At 44.6% G+C, this 13,976-nt stretch overlaps 2 protein-coding genes across 2 annotated transcripts in view; one reads left to right on the forward strand and one right to left on the reverse strand.

Moving 5' to 3' along the window:
• Positions 1-259: 259 nt before the first annotated feature.
• CCNDBP1 (cyclin D1 binding protein 1) overlaps positions 260-13,976 on the reverse strand; it is a 78,267-nt gene continuing 64,550 nt past the window's right edge. The window contains exon 16 of the transcript XR_009606045.3: positions 260-1,418. The gene's annotated coding sequence lies outside the window, so the exon portion shown is untranslated. The remainder of the gene's footprint in view (positions 1,419-13,976) is intronic.
• The window catches only part of TGM5 (transglutaminase 5), a 31,084-nt gene continuing 21,616 nt past the window's right edge, over positions 4,509-13,976 (forward strand). The window contains exons 1-3 of the mRNA XM_078447728.2: positions 4,509-4,590; positions 11,427-11,720; positions 11,847-12,092. Of these exons, the coding sequence (XP_078303854.1) occupies positions 4,509-4,590; positions 11,427-11,720; positions 11,847-12,092 (622 nt within the window). The remainder of the gene's footprint in view (positions 4,591-11,426; positions 11,721-11,846; positions 12,093-13,976) is intronic.

Here is a 13,976-nt window from a genome sequence, read left to right on the forward strand (position 1 = left end):
GGGACCAGCCAGAGATACCTAGCAGGACTTCTCTGCTGTCCTCTGAGAGCACAGGGATGGCTGGGCCAGTCCCACTCAAAATCATTTGTGCTCATTCTAGATAATTTGGAAAGACCAGAAAGGTGAAAAGAAACAAAAGAAAAATCACCTATAGTTCCTCATCCCAGAAGAAATCTCTGCTAACAGTTTGCCACATATCTTTCTGGCCTTCCTCCCACTATTCATTGTGATTTTTTTTTTTAACTGATTTTTTTTTAAATTTTTCTTAACGTTTATTTATTTTTGAGACAGAGAGAGACAGAGCATGAACGGGGGAGGGTCAGAAAGAAGGAGACACAGAATCTGAAACAGGCTCCAGGCTCTGAGCTGTCAGCACAGAGCCTGACGCGGGGCTCAAACTCACGGACCGCGAGATCATGACCTGAGCCGAAGTCGGCCGCTTAACCGACTGAGCCACCCAGGCGCCCCTGTGATTTTTTAAGTTATCATTAGGGGCGCCTGGCTGGCTCAGTTGATAAAGCGTCTGACTCTTGATTTCAGTTCAGGTCATGATCTCATAGTTTGTGACTTCAAGCCCCATGTCGGGCTGACAGCGTGGCACCTACTTGGGATTCTCTCTCTACATCTCTCTCTGCCCCTCCTCCCTCCAATTAAATAAATAAACTTCAAAAAATAAAGTTATCATTACCTGACTATCATTAAAAGGTAAGAGATAATAAGTGTTGGTGAGGATATGGAGAAGAGGGAATCCTTGTGCATGTTGGTGGGAACGCAAACTGGTGCAGGCACTGTGGAAAACAGTATGGAGGTTCCTCAAAAAGTTAAATATAGAGCTACCATATGTCCCAGCAATCCCACATCTGGGTATTTATCCAAAGGAAATAAAATCACTATCCTGAGAAGAAACCTTCATTCCCGTGTTTGTTGCTGCATTATTGACAATAGCCAAGATAAGGAAACAACCCCAGTGTCTGTCAGTGGATGAGTGGACAAAGATGTTCACACACACACACACACACACACACAGAGAGAGAGATTGAGAGAGAGAGAGAGAGAGAGAGAGAGAGAGAGAGAAATATTATTCAACCATGAAAAAGAAAGGAAATCCTGCCCTTTGCTATACCATGGATGGACTTTGAGGGCATTATGCTAAGTGAGAGATAAGTCAGGGACAACAAGTACTTTATGATATCACTTATCTGTGGAGTCTAAAAAAGCTGAACTCCTAGAAACAGAGAGTAGATTGGTGGTAAGTGGGGGCTGGGGGTGAGGGAATTGGGGAGATGTTAGTCAAAGAGAAGAAACTTCCACTTGATAAATAAATTCTGGAGATCTAATGCACATCATTGTGATTATAGTTAACAATAGTGTATTTTATACTACAAATTTACCAAGAGACCAGGTCTTAAATGTTCTCACTGCAAAAAAGAAATAACTGTGTCATGATGGAGGTATCAGTAACACTACGGTAGTAACATTACAACATATAAATGTATCAGATCAACAGGTTGTACACCTTAAGCTTACACAATAGTATATGCCAATTATATCTCAATTAAAAAAATTAAAATATAGTTATCATTATAAATTGGCATATTTGCATCATGGAAATTTTGGAAATTCCAGAAACACAGAAAAGGAGAGCATGCTCTTGCAGGTTTTCAGACGTGGGCCCTTTATCCTTGCCACTGCTTACCTGCTCAGTGGCTCTGCAGGTTCACTTGGCTTATCTCACCACCCTTTCCTCCTCCTCCTCCTCCTCCTCCTCCTCCTCCTCCTCCTCCTCCTCCTCCTCCTCCTCCTCTCCCCTCTCCCCCCTCCCCTTCCCTCTCATCTTTCTCCTTTCTCTGTTTTTTAAAATTTATTTTGCTTTCACAGGCTGCTTTGTGAAGGAAGGGCAGGAGCCTGCACACCCACCCTCCACCCTGTGTGCTGGCTGCTCTCGTCCCCACTGAGTGCCGTTGGGCATTTCTGTGGGGCTCTGTCACTGCTTTGTCACTGCTGTGTTCCAGGTGGCTCCTTGCCCACCTGCCGGAGAAACTGAGCTGGCTCCTGTGGAAATCTGAAACCTTGCTCCACCTGCCAAGTGCCTGGGCCTCCTTTGTTTAGTCAGTGCCCCTCCTGTCAGGTCAGCCTGGGGGCCTGGCAGTGTCACTTGTGTCGCTGGAGGGAAAGAGTGGACAGGCTTCCTACTGGGCCTTCAAGGGCCTTCCATAAGGGCATTAGCCATTTCTACCTTCCCAGTTGACCTTTCAAATTTTCCACTCTCCTTACACAAAAATTGGCTGTAAAAAGTGTACTCTGTAGTGTTTTCTTTTTCTTTCATGTAGGCAAGCCTGTCTGGCTTCGTTTCTCTACCTCAGCTGGACAAGCTAGACAATCTCAAAGTCCCTTCCAGCTCCAAAGGCCCTCAGGACCCAGGATGCTGGGGCTCATGCCCCCTGTTGCAGAGCGCCTTCAGATTAGGTCCTGGCCAACCCTCCTTCACTGTCCTCGCCCTCCCCTTGTCTCATAAAACCCGGTGTGCTGGCCTCCCAGGCAGTGGTGCCCACAGACAAACTCTGAAAGAAATGTCCTGGCTGTGCAGCAGGGGGCACAAAGCAGACCAGCTCCCAGGTCTCCTGACTGCTGGTCTTCCCCAACAATTCCCCGCCATGTTCATGTCCCCAGCAATTCCCCATATGCTGCTCAGTGTCACTGTGTGATATAAAGCACAGAGCTCCGGGGCCAACTTCTAGGTCCCTCAGGTGCAAGACAATAGTAGCAGTGCCAGCCCCCAGAGGGTTACTGTGAGGATCAAATGAGAAAGTGTGTTCTAAAGGGCTTTGTAAGTTGTGAAGTACATTCATGTGCAGAGGTCCCTGATTGGTTTAGTCACCTCTTCTGAGTGACTGTCTCCATTTCTGATCATAGAAAAGGAAGGAGGCAGGGGTGCCTGGGTGGCTCAGGCAGTTAAGCGTCCGACTCTTGGTTTCAGCTCAGGTCATGATATCACGGTTTGTGAGTTCGAGCCCCGAATCGGACTCTGCACTGACAGTGCAGAGCCTGCTTCAGATTCTCTCTCGTGTCTTTCCCTTAGCGTCTCTCACTCTTGCTCTCTCTCTTTCTCTCTCAAAAATAAATAAATAAACATTAAAAAGAAAAGAAAATGGAGGAGGCAGAGGAACCCACCTGGATCTGCCAATTCATGCTTCCCTTTGCTACTGTCTGGAGGGAATCTCCCATGGAGCCCATGGACCCTGATTTTACAGACAAGGAAACTGGAATGTGGCTGAGGGCATACTGGGAATTCATGGCAGGGCCAAACGTTAGCATCCTAGTCTCTCTGAGTCTTAGAAAGGTCTGGAGGTACCCCACCCCCATCCTGGTAGAGCTGGTTCAGGGGGATGGCAGGTGAGCCCACACCTCCCTATTTGAGTGTCCCAGGATCTGCTCTGTGCCCTTCCCCTGCAGGTCACAGCCCTTCTTCCCTCCAAACAGGAAGGTGCCCATCAACTCTGCTGAGCTTCCCTGGCTCTCCTCTGCCTCCCTTACCCTAGACAAGCCGCTCTGACCAGAGTTGCCTCCCTCCCCCAGCACACACACAACACACACCTTCTGACTAATGATTTGTAGGAATCAAATGAAAAGCTAAACCTATAAGCCAGCTCCTTAGCCCAGTGCCATGAAATAGGCTGCTGTTGTTGGATGGCCACTGGGCACCTTCCTCTTTGGCTCCTTCACCTCTCCAGACCCACCCGCCCTCACTGCACTCACCTTCCTGTTTCTCCTCACAATTTCTCCTCCTGCCTATGCCTCCTCCTTCTCCCCAAGCTAACCCATTTCCACTAGTGTGGCAGTGGATTCAGGCACTTATCCATTTGTTCGTGTATGGATCATCTTTTAATTCATTCAATTGCACGGTCAACAAATATGAACTGGAAAACTGGCCATGCTTCAGATACTGCATTAAGCATTTATGCACGACTTTGGAGTCTGACTTTTGTGTGCGAAATCTAGTTCCACTAGTTCTTAGTGATCTTAGGAAAACTATTTAATACCTTTAAGGCTCGATTTCCTCACCTGTAATATAGGAACAATCATAGTACCTAACTCAGGGGAATGGCATGAAGATTAAGTGGGATGATGCACTGGAACTGAAAAGATGTCGCTAGTTCTTCTGGTAGTTTCACTATTAGCCATTATCATTAGTAAGCACTGGGGATAGATTAATAAGATATAGGCCATGCCTTCCCGGGGGATTGGTGGGGAAATAGGCTAAGTATTTATAACGTGGAGTATGAGTAGGCTAATAGGGAATGAAAAGGGGGTGCCCCTAAATGCCTGGTATGCCTGGCGTGGTGGAGAGGGGGTGTTAGGAAGACCTCCTGGAGGGGCAGCACTTGAGCCTGGATCTGAGAAAGGTGAGAACTGAGAGAAGGGCATTTCAGAAAGAGAGAGACTGGCAGGTGCAGTAACAGGTGCAGGAAAGCAGATCTGCATCTGAGAGCGGCAGATATTTGGCCTGAATGGACTCCAGGCAGGAAGGAAAGATCCTGAAGAGATTTGTGGGCAATGTTGAGAAGTTTGGACTCGACCTACTGCTGGATTGTAAGCCAGGAGCAACCTGGCTGAATTGGCACTTCAGAAACATCACTGTGATGGCTCATTTGGAAAAAGGACGGGTGGGAGACTGGTTAGGAGTTGTTGTCCAGGCACGGGGTGCTTCAGTGAAGGCAGGGCCAAGGGTCCAAGGAGAATAGGCTAATTTTAGGAGATAATCAAGAGTTGGACTGGCAGCACTCAGTGGCTGATGGGCTAAGGGAGGTCAGGAAGACAGAGAAATACGAGATGGCACCCAGGTTTCTCCCAGAGTGACTGGATGATGGACCAGAAATGCTGGAGGAAGGGGAGAGGGGAGTGATGCCATTCTGGAATGAAGGTGTGTGTGTGTGTGTGAAGTAGTGAATTGTATATGTGAATGGATACTAATACTGTAAGAGCAGACTGGGAACAAGGAAAGTAGAAAATACAGGAAGGAGGGCAGATGGTGGTGAGTGAGGTTCCTGAAGAGGGAGGTTAAGGGACCCAGAAAGCAGGGAATGCAGTGGAAGTTCCCACAGGAGGGAAAGGCAGGGTGGGGGCGGGGGCGGGGGCTTTTAGGGTGTCCTGCCCACTCCCTGCTAAGAGCCCTTTCCCCTCCTTCCATCTGTCTCCTCCCATCTGTGCTTTTCTCCCTGCATGCTCACTCCCAGGACTTGTACTGTTTGTTCTTAATAGAACCAAGGACATCCACTGGCATTCCTACCTTCTTACTTATTTCCAGAACTCCTCCATGCATCTTCCCAAGTTTATTTCCTCTACTCCTTTTATTTGAGATTCGCCTTCACCTGGCCAGTCTCACCCAACACAATAGCTCTGCCCCAAAAACTAATACCAAAAAAATCATACCAAGGGTGATCCAGAGTGGGTTCTCTTTGCATTTGACATCTAGAAAGTGGCCCTTCAGGATAAAAGCAAGCCAGAGTTCTAGGCTTGAGAGGCTCTCCCAGCTGTGAGCTGTAGTCTTGGGACCCTGGTATTCTTTCCTGTAGGGGCACAGCCCCTTGCATCCCCAGAGAGGCCATCAGCTCACCTCTCCCACCTGGCTCCCCCACTATAGTACAACACCTGCCATGGAATGCTTCATTGCCCAAGAGCTATCAAATGCTCACATGGCATAAGGCCCTGAGAGTTCATTGGCTTCCACACTTCTTCCCAGCTGAGCAACACTGCCAAGAAAAACCTGAGGGCAAGTGAGAAAACCAGTTGTGATCTGCCCAGTAAGCAGGTGGCAGTGCAGCAGCCACCCTGCCTTCGGTGTCTCTTGGAGTCTTAAAGATGGAAGGGGGAACAAACGTACCAGGACCAGTTTCCTGAAGCTCCAAGCCACCCAGCTGTTCTGTGAAGAGTGGCCCAGGAACCAGAGACAGCGGCCATGGAGCAAGGTAGGGGAGGCTCCCTGGGGCTGCAGGAGCTAAGGAAGAAGGAAGACAGAGAGACTGTAGGAAGTCAAGGGGAGAATGGATTCAGAGGAAGAAAGGAGTAAATAAAGAACTCAGGCTGAAAGAACCCAGAAATTTCAGAATTTGTTGATAGTCAGAGACCCACGAAACGAGCTGGAGGCCGGCTGGTAAACATAGCCAAACAGCTGTGTACCAGCACGCCTGCTTCCATAGCCCAGTGGGACGGGGCAGGGCCAGGGATTAGTGGGTCAGGGAGCCTGTCCTCTGCCACTTGCTGATGCCTTAACATTTAGCAAGTCACTTCTCTAGTTCCCAGCCCCCATGCCTGAAACGTGAGGGGGCGGGGTGGACAGGATGAACTTGAAGTTTTCTTCTGGCTCTGAAATTCTCTGCATCTTCAAACCTTCTCTTTTTCCCCACTTCAGAAAGTCTGTTCCTCATTTCAGCTAATATGTTCTGTCTATATTTCCTCTCTAGAAAGCTGCTTTGACGATTAGTTCGTTAGTTGAAACCATTTCTAAAAATGAGCTCAAATTTCTACATATTTAACAGCTTCACCTTCACTTACTCTTTTTGTTTAAATTTTTATAATTTTGGGGGTGCTTGGGTGGCTCAGTTGCTTAACCATCTGACTCCTGATTTTGGCTCAAGTCATGATCTCACGATTTGTGAGATACAGCCCTGAGAGTAGGGCCCTGTGCTGACAGCATGGAGCCTGCTTGGGATTCTCTCTCTTCCTCTCTCTCTCTCTCTCTCTCTTTCTGCCCTGCCCTGCTCACTCTCTCTCAAAAATAAATAAATATTTAAAAATTGAAAAATGATTTTTATCTACACAAGAAATATATGAATATGCAGTTGAAGTAAAATAAGACAATAATTACAGATAAAGTTACAGTCCCTTGACCACCACCACCAACCCCAGCCTCATCTCCAGAGAGGCCACTGTGGTCATATCTAAGAGAAATCATGGTTACTAGTCTTTTGTCTACATATTTATATTTGTGTGTGCATATGTGTGTGTGTGTGTGTGTGTGTGTGTGTGTGTGTGTATAAGATCAGTACATATGTAAAATTATATATATATATGACTAGCTTTTTTGGTATAAGTATCATAAATATCATGGTATAATCACATTGTACATATTTTTCTACAACTTGATTTTTTTTTTCACTCAACAGTATGTGGTTGGAGCTCTACCCATGCCAATTAGTACCTTTAAATCCACCTCAAAAATTTCCACTTTGCAAAGTACTCCATAGTACGGGTGTAAGTAATTTATTTATCCATCCCATTTTGATGGGCATTTAGGTTGTTTCCCATTTTCCAGTTATATAAGCAATGCTGCAGGGCACATTCTTACGTATGCCTCTGTACTCATGTGGGAGTATCTCTCTAGGATTGATACTGAGATCAATTACTTTGAAGATTCTACCTATAATTTCCTTTCTATTTCTCTGATCATTTTACTCCCCTTCATCCCCTCACATCAAGGAGAACAAATATGCCCAATAGTAAATGTACTTCCTATTTGAAAGTCTGGTGTGTGGGGTGAAGAATAATCCCAGCATTATATGCAGAAGTTAACTTGACCCATGATGTATCCAGAGGATGAGATTTGGCCCCAGTGCTGGCTGTCAGGCAGATGTTGCCATACCTAGTGAGGAGTCTAAGTCATCAGCCCAACCTGAATTGGAGCCAGTAAATGATCTGTGTAGTCAGCTGGTCTCCAAAAGGGATGAGCTTCTTTTTCTACTACCAGGGGAAAGCCAGGTGCTCTCCCAGCTATCAGTAGGCTGGTTCCTTTCTGAAGACCAGCAATGGCAGCAACTGTTGAGTAATGGAAAGAACACGGGACTTAGGCCAGTAACCCTAGGCTCAGCCTTAGAAAAGACATTTAATATGCCTGAACCTTGTTTCCCATCTCCAAGTGTGAATGACATGACATTTCATCCCTCCAACATTGTGGTGAGGACTCAATGAGATAGAGTGTCTAGGATGGTGCCCAGCACATAGCAGACAAGCCTTCAGTGAGGTGTTGGTTGAATTTGAAATAAGTGCAGAGTGATTATGGAAAAGATAGAGAACTCTATTCAAACTAGCAAACATCTTTTGGTACCTACAATGTGCTGATCATTATGCTTATATTTCTTTCATAAGAAACCCCATACCCAGGGTACCTGGGTGGCTCAGTCGGTTGAGCATCCGACTTCTGCTCAGGTCATGATCTCGCGGTTCATGGGTTCGAGCCCTGCATTGGGCTGACAGCTCAGAGCCTGGAGGCTGCTTCAGAATCTGTGACTCCCGCTCTCTCTGCCCCTCCCCTGCTTGTGCTCTGTCTCTGTTGCTCAAAAAATAAATAAATGTTTAAATGATTAAAAAAAAAAAAAGAACCCCATACCCTGTAGCAGTCATACCCCATTTTCTCCTACTTCCAGCCCCTGGCAAACCCTAATCTACCATCTGTCTCTATGGGTTTACCCATTCTGAATATTTCATATAAATTGGATTATATAGGGCAACTGGGTAGCTCCATAGGTTAAGCATCTGACTCTTGATCAGGTCATGATCTCACAGTCCTTAAGTTTGAGCCCTGCATCAGGCTCTGTGCTGACAGCACAGAACCTGTTTGGGATTCTGTCTCTCCCTCTCTTCCTCTCTCTCTCAAAATAAGTAAATAAACTTAAAGTGAATCATATAATATGTAACCTTTTGTATCTGGCTCCTTACACTAAGCATAATATTTTCAAGTTTCATCTATATTATACTGTATTCAGCATTCCTTTATGTGGCTGAATAACATTCCACTTTACAGATATACCACATTCGTTCATCCAATATCCAGATGGTGGTCAATAACCAGATGGTTGTTTCCATCTTTTGGCCATTATGAATAGTGCTGCTATCAACATTCATGTACAGGTTTTGTGTGAACAAATGTTTTCAAATTCTCAGGTCCATACCTAGGAGTGGAATTGCTGGATCATATGGTAACTCTATTTTTGACATTTTGAGGAACTGCCATACTGTTTTCCAAAGTGGCCATACCATTTTACAATCCTATCAGCAATGTATAAGCGTTCCAATTTCTCCACATCCTCCCCAACACTGGTTATTTTCCGTCTTTCTTATTAGAGCCATTCTAGTGCATGTGAAGTGGCATTTCATTTGCATTTCCCTAATGATTAATGATGTTTAACATTTTTTCATTTGCTTATTGGCCTTTGCATATTTTTTTGGAGAAATGTCTATTCATATCAATTGCCCATTTTTTATTTGTGTTATTTTTTTAATCATTGGGTTGTACACATTCTTTATATATTCTTGATACAAATCCCTTATCAGATATATGATTTATAAATACTTTCTCTCATTTTGTAGTTGTCTTTTCACTTTATTGATGATATCCTTGAAGCAAAAAATTTTTAATTTTGATGAAGTCCAACTTATAGGGTTTTTTATTTTGTTGTTTGTGCTTCTATTGTCTTATCTAAGAAACCATTTCCAAGTCCAAGATAATGAAAATTTACCCCTATGTTTTCTTCTAAATGTTTTATGGTTTTAGCTCTTACATTTAAGTTTTAGATTAATTTAGAGTTTATTATTGTATATGGTGTAAGGCAGGGTTAGAACTTCATTCATTGCAAGTGTATAGAAATATAATTAATTTTTGTATATACATATTGTATTCTACAACCTTGATGAATTTATCTGCTAGTTCTAATTTTGTGTGCAGATTTGTTAGGATTTGCTATATTCAAGATCATGTCATACATTAATAAAGACAATTTTACTTATTTCCAATGTGTACTGGCTAGAATCTCTAGTACAATGCTGAAGAGAGAAGATACCCTAGTCTTGTTCCTAATCCTAGGGAGAAAAGTATCTAGTATTTCATTATTGTGGATTTTTCATAGATACTCTTTATCAGTTTCAGCTAGTTTACTTCCTTTCTTAGAGGTAATTTACTTGTTGGGTGTTTTTTATTATGAGAAGATGTTGGATTTTGTCAAATGTTTTGTTTTGTATTTCTTATAATCTAGAATACAGCTGAGACAAAACAGCTAGGCCTGTATCCTCATTGGCTTACATATTGTGGTAGAAGGCAAACAAATGAAAAAGTAACTACATAAATATCTGAATATTTCTTGCTGATCCTGAAATTACTGGCTCCCAGTAAAAGTTTGTTGATAAAAAATGAACAATTGAGCATGATATTAACTCAATGAAGCAATTAAGTTTCACTATAAGTGATGCAGTTAAGTACTCTAGGCCAGTGGGAGATGGAAAGAAGGGTGGGTCAGCTCAGGCAGGCTTCATGAAAGAGGTGGGTCTTCAACAGGCCTTGGGGGACAGGTAGAATTTGGTTAGATTTTGTTAGGACAGACGGAATGAGAGGGCACTCTAAGTTGGGGTTACAGCAGGATCAAAATACGTGGACAGGTAGGGCTACCATTTGCTTGGGAACAGATTGGTTGGAGGAGAGGGCCTATGCTTGGAGTGTTGAGAAGCAAGAACGCAAGTAAGTGAAGGCCAGGTGTGGAGGGTCATAAGTGTCAGGTTAAGGAGTGTGCCTTTTGTATGGTAGGCTGTAGGGTATCTCAGAACTTTTAAAGCAAAAGGATGGCATGATTAAATTGTCTTGAGGAAAGATAATCTGGTGATGTGTTAGGAGAGGATGGTGTAGGAAGCAGGACACCTAATGGAAGTGGTTATGGTCACTAGGGTAAAGTGAGGAGGTCAGAATTATGCAAATGTGGAAAGGGTCAAGTGGACACCAGAGATGTTTTCATGGAATGAAGGGACGTGTCCACATACGAATGGAAAAAGACCAAGAAAGAGATGGGTGAGCCAAGTGTGACTTAAAGGTTGTGAGCCCAGGTGCCTGGAGACCACTGTAGGACCATGGCCAAACATGGAGAAGTCAGAAATGGAGTCTTTCTTGGGGAGACACACTTGGAGAGTAGTGAGATCAATCTGTGTTTTATCAGAGGCTCCAGAAGGCTGGGAGTGGGACTTTGTTTGACTATCCTCAGCATCCCAGCTCCCAGGGCATTAGGCATGTGACATTAGTGGTGGTCAGGGAGCCAGCAAATTGCTGAAAGCATAGTAGTTAACTACCAGACCTGGAGGCTGGCACAGGGGCAAGTGACATTGTTAACTTGAGTCTAAAAACTGGATGCTGGGGTGAATCTGGAGACATGCTAGGCTGAAGGGAGCAATCAAACTTGGCCAGGACTATGAAAGAGGTTGGACAGAGGCAGAAATCCATGTACCTCTGGAGGGCATAAAAGGGGAAGGGGATAGAGGGTTATAAAAGCAAGAAAGGGAAGGAATAAGGAAGTAACAAAGAGGCAGTTGCAGGCATGAAGCCTCATTTAATCCTCATACCAATGCTGTAACACTGGTATTATGGATTCTGTTTTACTAACTTGGAAACTGAGGCTCAGAGAGGCTAAGTTTCTTTCTCAAGTTTGTACAACTAAATAGTGGTGGGCAAGATTGGACCAGACTCTACAGCCCTGCTCTTTCATATGCCCCTGGCTGCCCTGTTGCAGGGCTGGAGGTGGCCCTTACAGACCTCCAGAGCTCCTGGAACAATGTGCGGCACCACACAGAGGAGATCAGCTCTGACCGACTCCTGGTTCGCCGGGGCCAGGCCTTCAACATCACTCTGTACTTCAGGAAGCGGGGCTTCCAGCCGGGCCTGGACAATATCATCTTTGTGGCTGAGACTGGTGAGGACCCCTGAGGGCTGTGTGTGTGTGTGTGTGTGTGTGTGTGTGTGTGTGTGTGTGTGTGTAGGAAGATTCTGGAGGGTTGAGAGTTTACTGCAGAGAGCCTGAGTTCTGCTTCCCTCTCAGGACCCCTACCAGACTTGTCCAATGGGACTCGAGCCCTGTTCAGCCTGGCAGGTCATCATGGTCCCAGCCCATGGATTGCCTCTCTGGAGACCAATGGGGCCAGCTCCCTGGAGGTGAGCCTGTGTGCCCCTCCCACGGCAGCCGTGGGTCGGTATCTCTTGAAAGTTCATATTGACTGTTTCCAGAAGTCTGTCACAGCCTACCAGCTTGGGGAGTTCATCCTGCTCTTCAATCCCTGGTGCCCAGGTAAGGTGGGGTGTCTGTGTGTGGGTCCCTTGTCTCTGCCCCTTTGTCAGTGCCACAGAGAGCCAGGCTCAAGGATTTCTAGACCCCTGTTCCCTGACTACCAGAAACCTCCCAGTTGTATGCACTCAGCATCTACTCCCAAGCACCAGAAACAAGGCAGGAAGAACTTGCTATTTACTTATTTAGAATTTTTAAAACATGAGCAAAGTCATCTTTACTTAAAAAGAAACTATTGAGGGCCACCTGAGTGGCTCAGTCAGTTAAGTGTCTGACTTCGGCTCGGGTCATGATCTCATGGTTCATGGGTTCAAGCCCTGTTTTGGGCTCTGTACTGACAGCTCGGAGCCTGGAATCTGCTTCAGATTCTGTGTCTCTTTCTCTGCCCTTTCCCCATTCGTGCTCTGTCTCTGTCTTTCTCAAAAATAAGTAACATCAAAAAAAGAAAGAAAGAAAGCTATTGGGACACCTGGGTGGCTCAGTTGGTTAAGTGTCTGACTCTTGGTTTCGGCTTAGGTCATTATCTTACGGTTTGTGAGTTTGAGCCCCGTGTTATCAGTGCAGAGCCCACTTGGGATTCTCTCTCTCTCCTCTTTCTGCTCCTCCCCTGCTCATTCTCTCTCTCTCTCTCTCTCTCTCTCTCTCTCTCTCAAGTAAAAAAAAAAATGTTTATTTATTTTTGAGAGAGAGATAGAGTACAAGCAGGGGAAGGGCAGAAAGCTGTCAGTGCAAAGCCCGACATGGGGCTTGAACTCATGAACCATGAGATCATGACCTGAACCAAAGTTGGACGCTTAACCAACTGAGCCACCCAGGCACCCCAATAAAATAAACTTTTGAAAAGAAGACTAATATAATTAACTTTGACCACTATTAACATCTACCTTTACCACACATTTTTAAATTAACTTGTGTCTTTTCATTCTAAGAATAAGAAGTGTATTGCATTGAATATTTGTGGAATGAAGTAAAGGAAAGAAAGAAGAAAGAAAGAAAAAGAATGAAGGAAAGGAAGGAACGAAGGAACGAAGGAAGGAACAAAGGAGAGAAAGAAAAAATGAAAGAAAGAGGAAGGGAGGGAGGAAGGAAAGTATAAAGTGAAAAGTAAAACCTTATCCCAAACTCCAAGTTCCATCTTCCAGAGGAAAAGTCTGTTAGCATTTTCTTGTGTAGTCTTACAAAACTGTTCCATGCTTAATCAAATATGTATGCATATATACATATGTGTGTGATTATACAGTTGTACCACAAGTGGGATTATATAGTACATAGCATGATTTAACTTGCTTTTTTTATTCAACAATTCAACTTTGAATATATTTTCCTATCAATATGTTCTTTTTAATGGTTACAATTACTCCATTGTTTGGACTACCAAATGTTTTTAACTAATCTCCTATATATGGGTATCTTGGCTGTTTCCAGTGTTTGTCCTAGACAAAGATATATGGAATATCCCAGTACCACCTGTCCTACGATCCCTGTAATCTAAATCCACCTGAGGGCAGAGTAGTTATACAGACATACAGACATGGTATGGGCAGAATGAAGGACAAGTCAGGAGGAGAGAATGGGAAGAAGGGCAGGAAGAGTTGAGAGTTGAGAATGTGTCTGGTAGGCTTTGGAGCAGAGGCCAGACTCAACAGTCCTATTCTAGTTGGAGGATATCCTCTCTCCTTCCTCCCTCTCATTCTACCTGCTCCTCCAACCTTATTCTAAGGGGGCTAGATGAGTCATACCAGAACCTGGCTGGGATCTAGCATCTCTAACCACCTCCTACTGCCCTGTCATTGAGTGGCCCAGAGCTCTTACCCATTAGCCATATGAAAATGCTCTACCACTGGGTCAAGGAGGACAGTTGTCTATCTGTCTCTATCTCTCTCTCTT

Source organism: Panthera onca, chromosome B3, assembly GCF_046562875.1.
Source record: "Panthera onca isolate mPanOnc1 chromosome B3, mPanOnc1 haplotype 2, whole genome shotgun sequence".
Lineage (NCBI taxonomy): Eukaryota > Metazoa > Chordata > Mammalia > Carnivora > Felidae > Panthera > Panthera onca.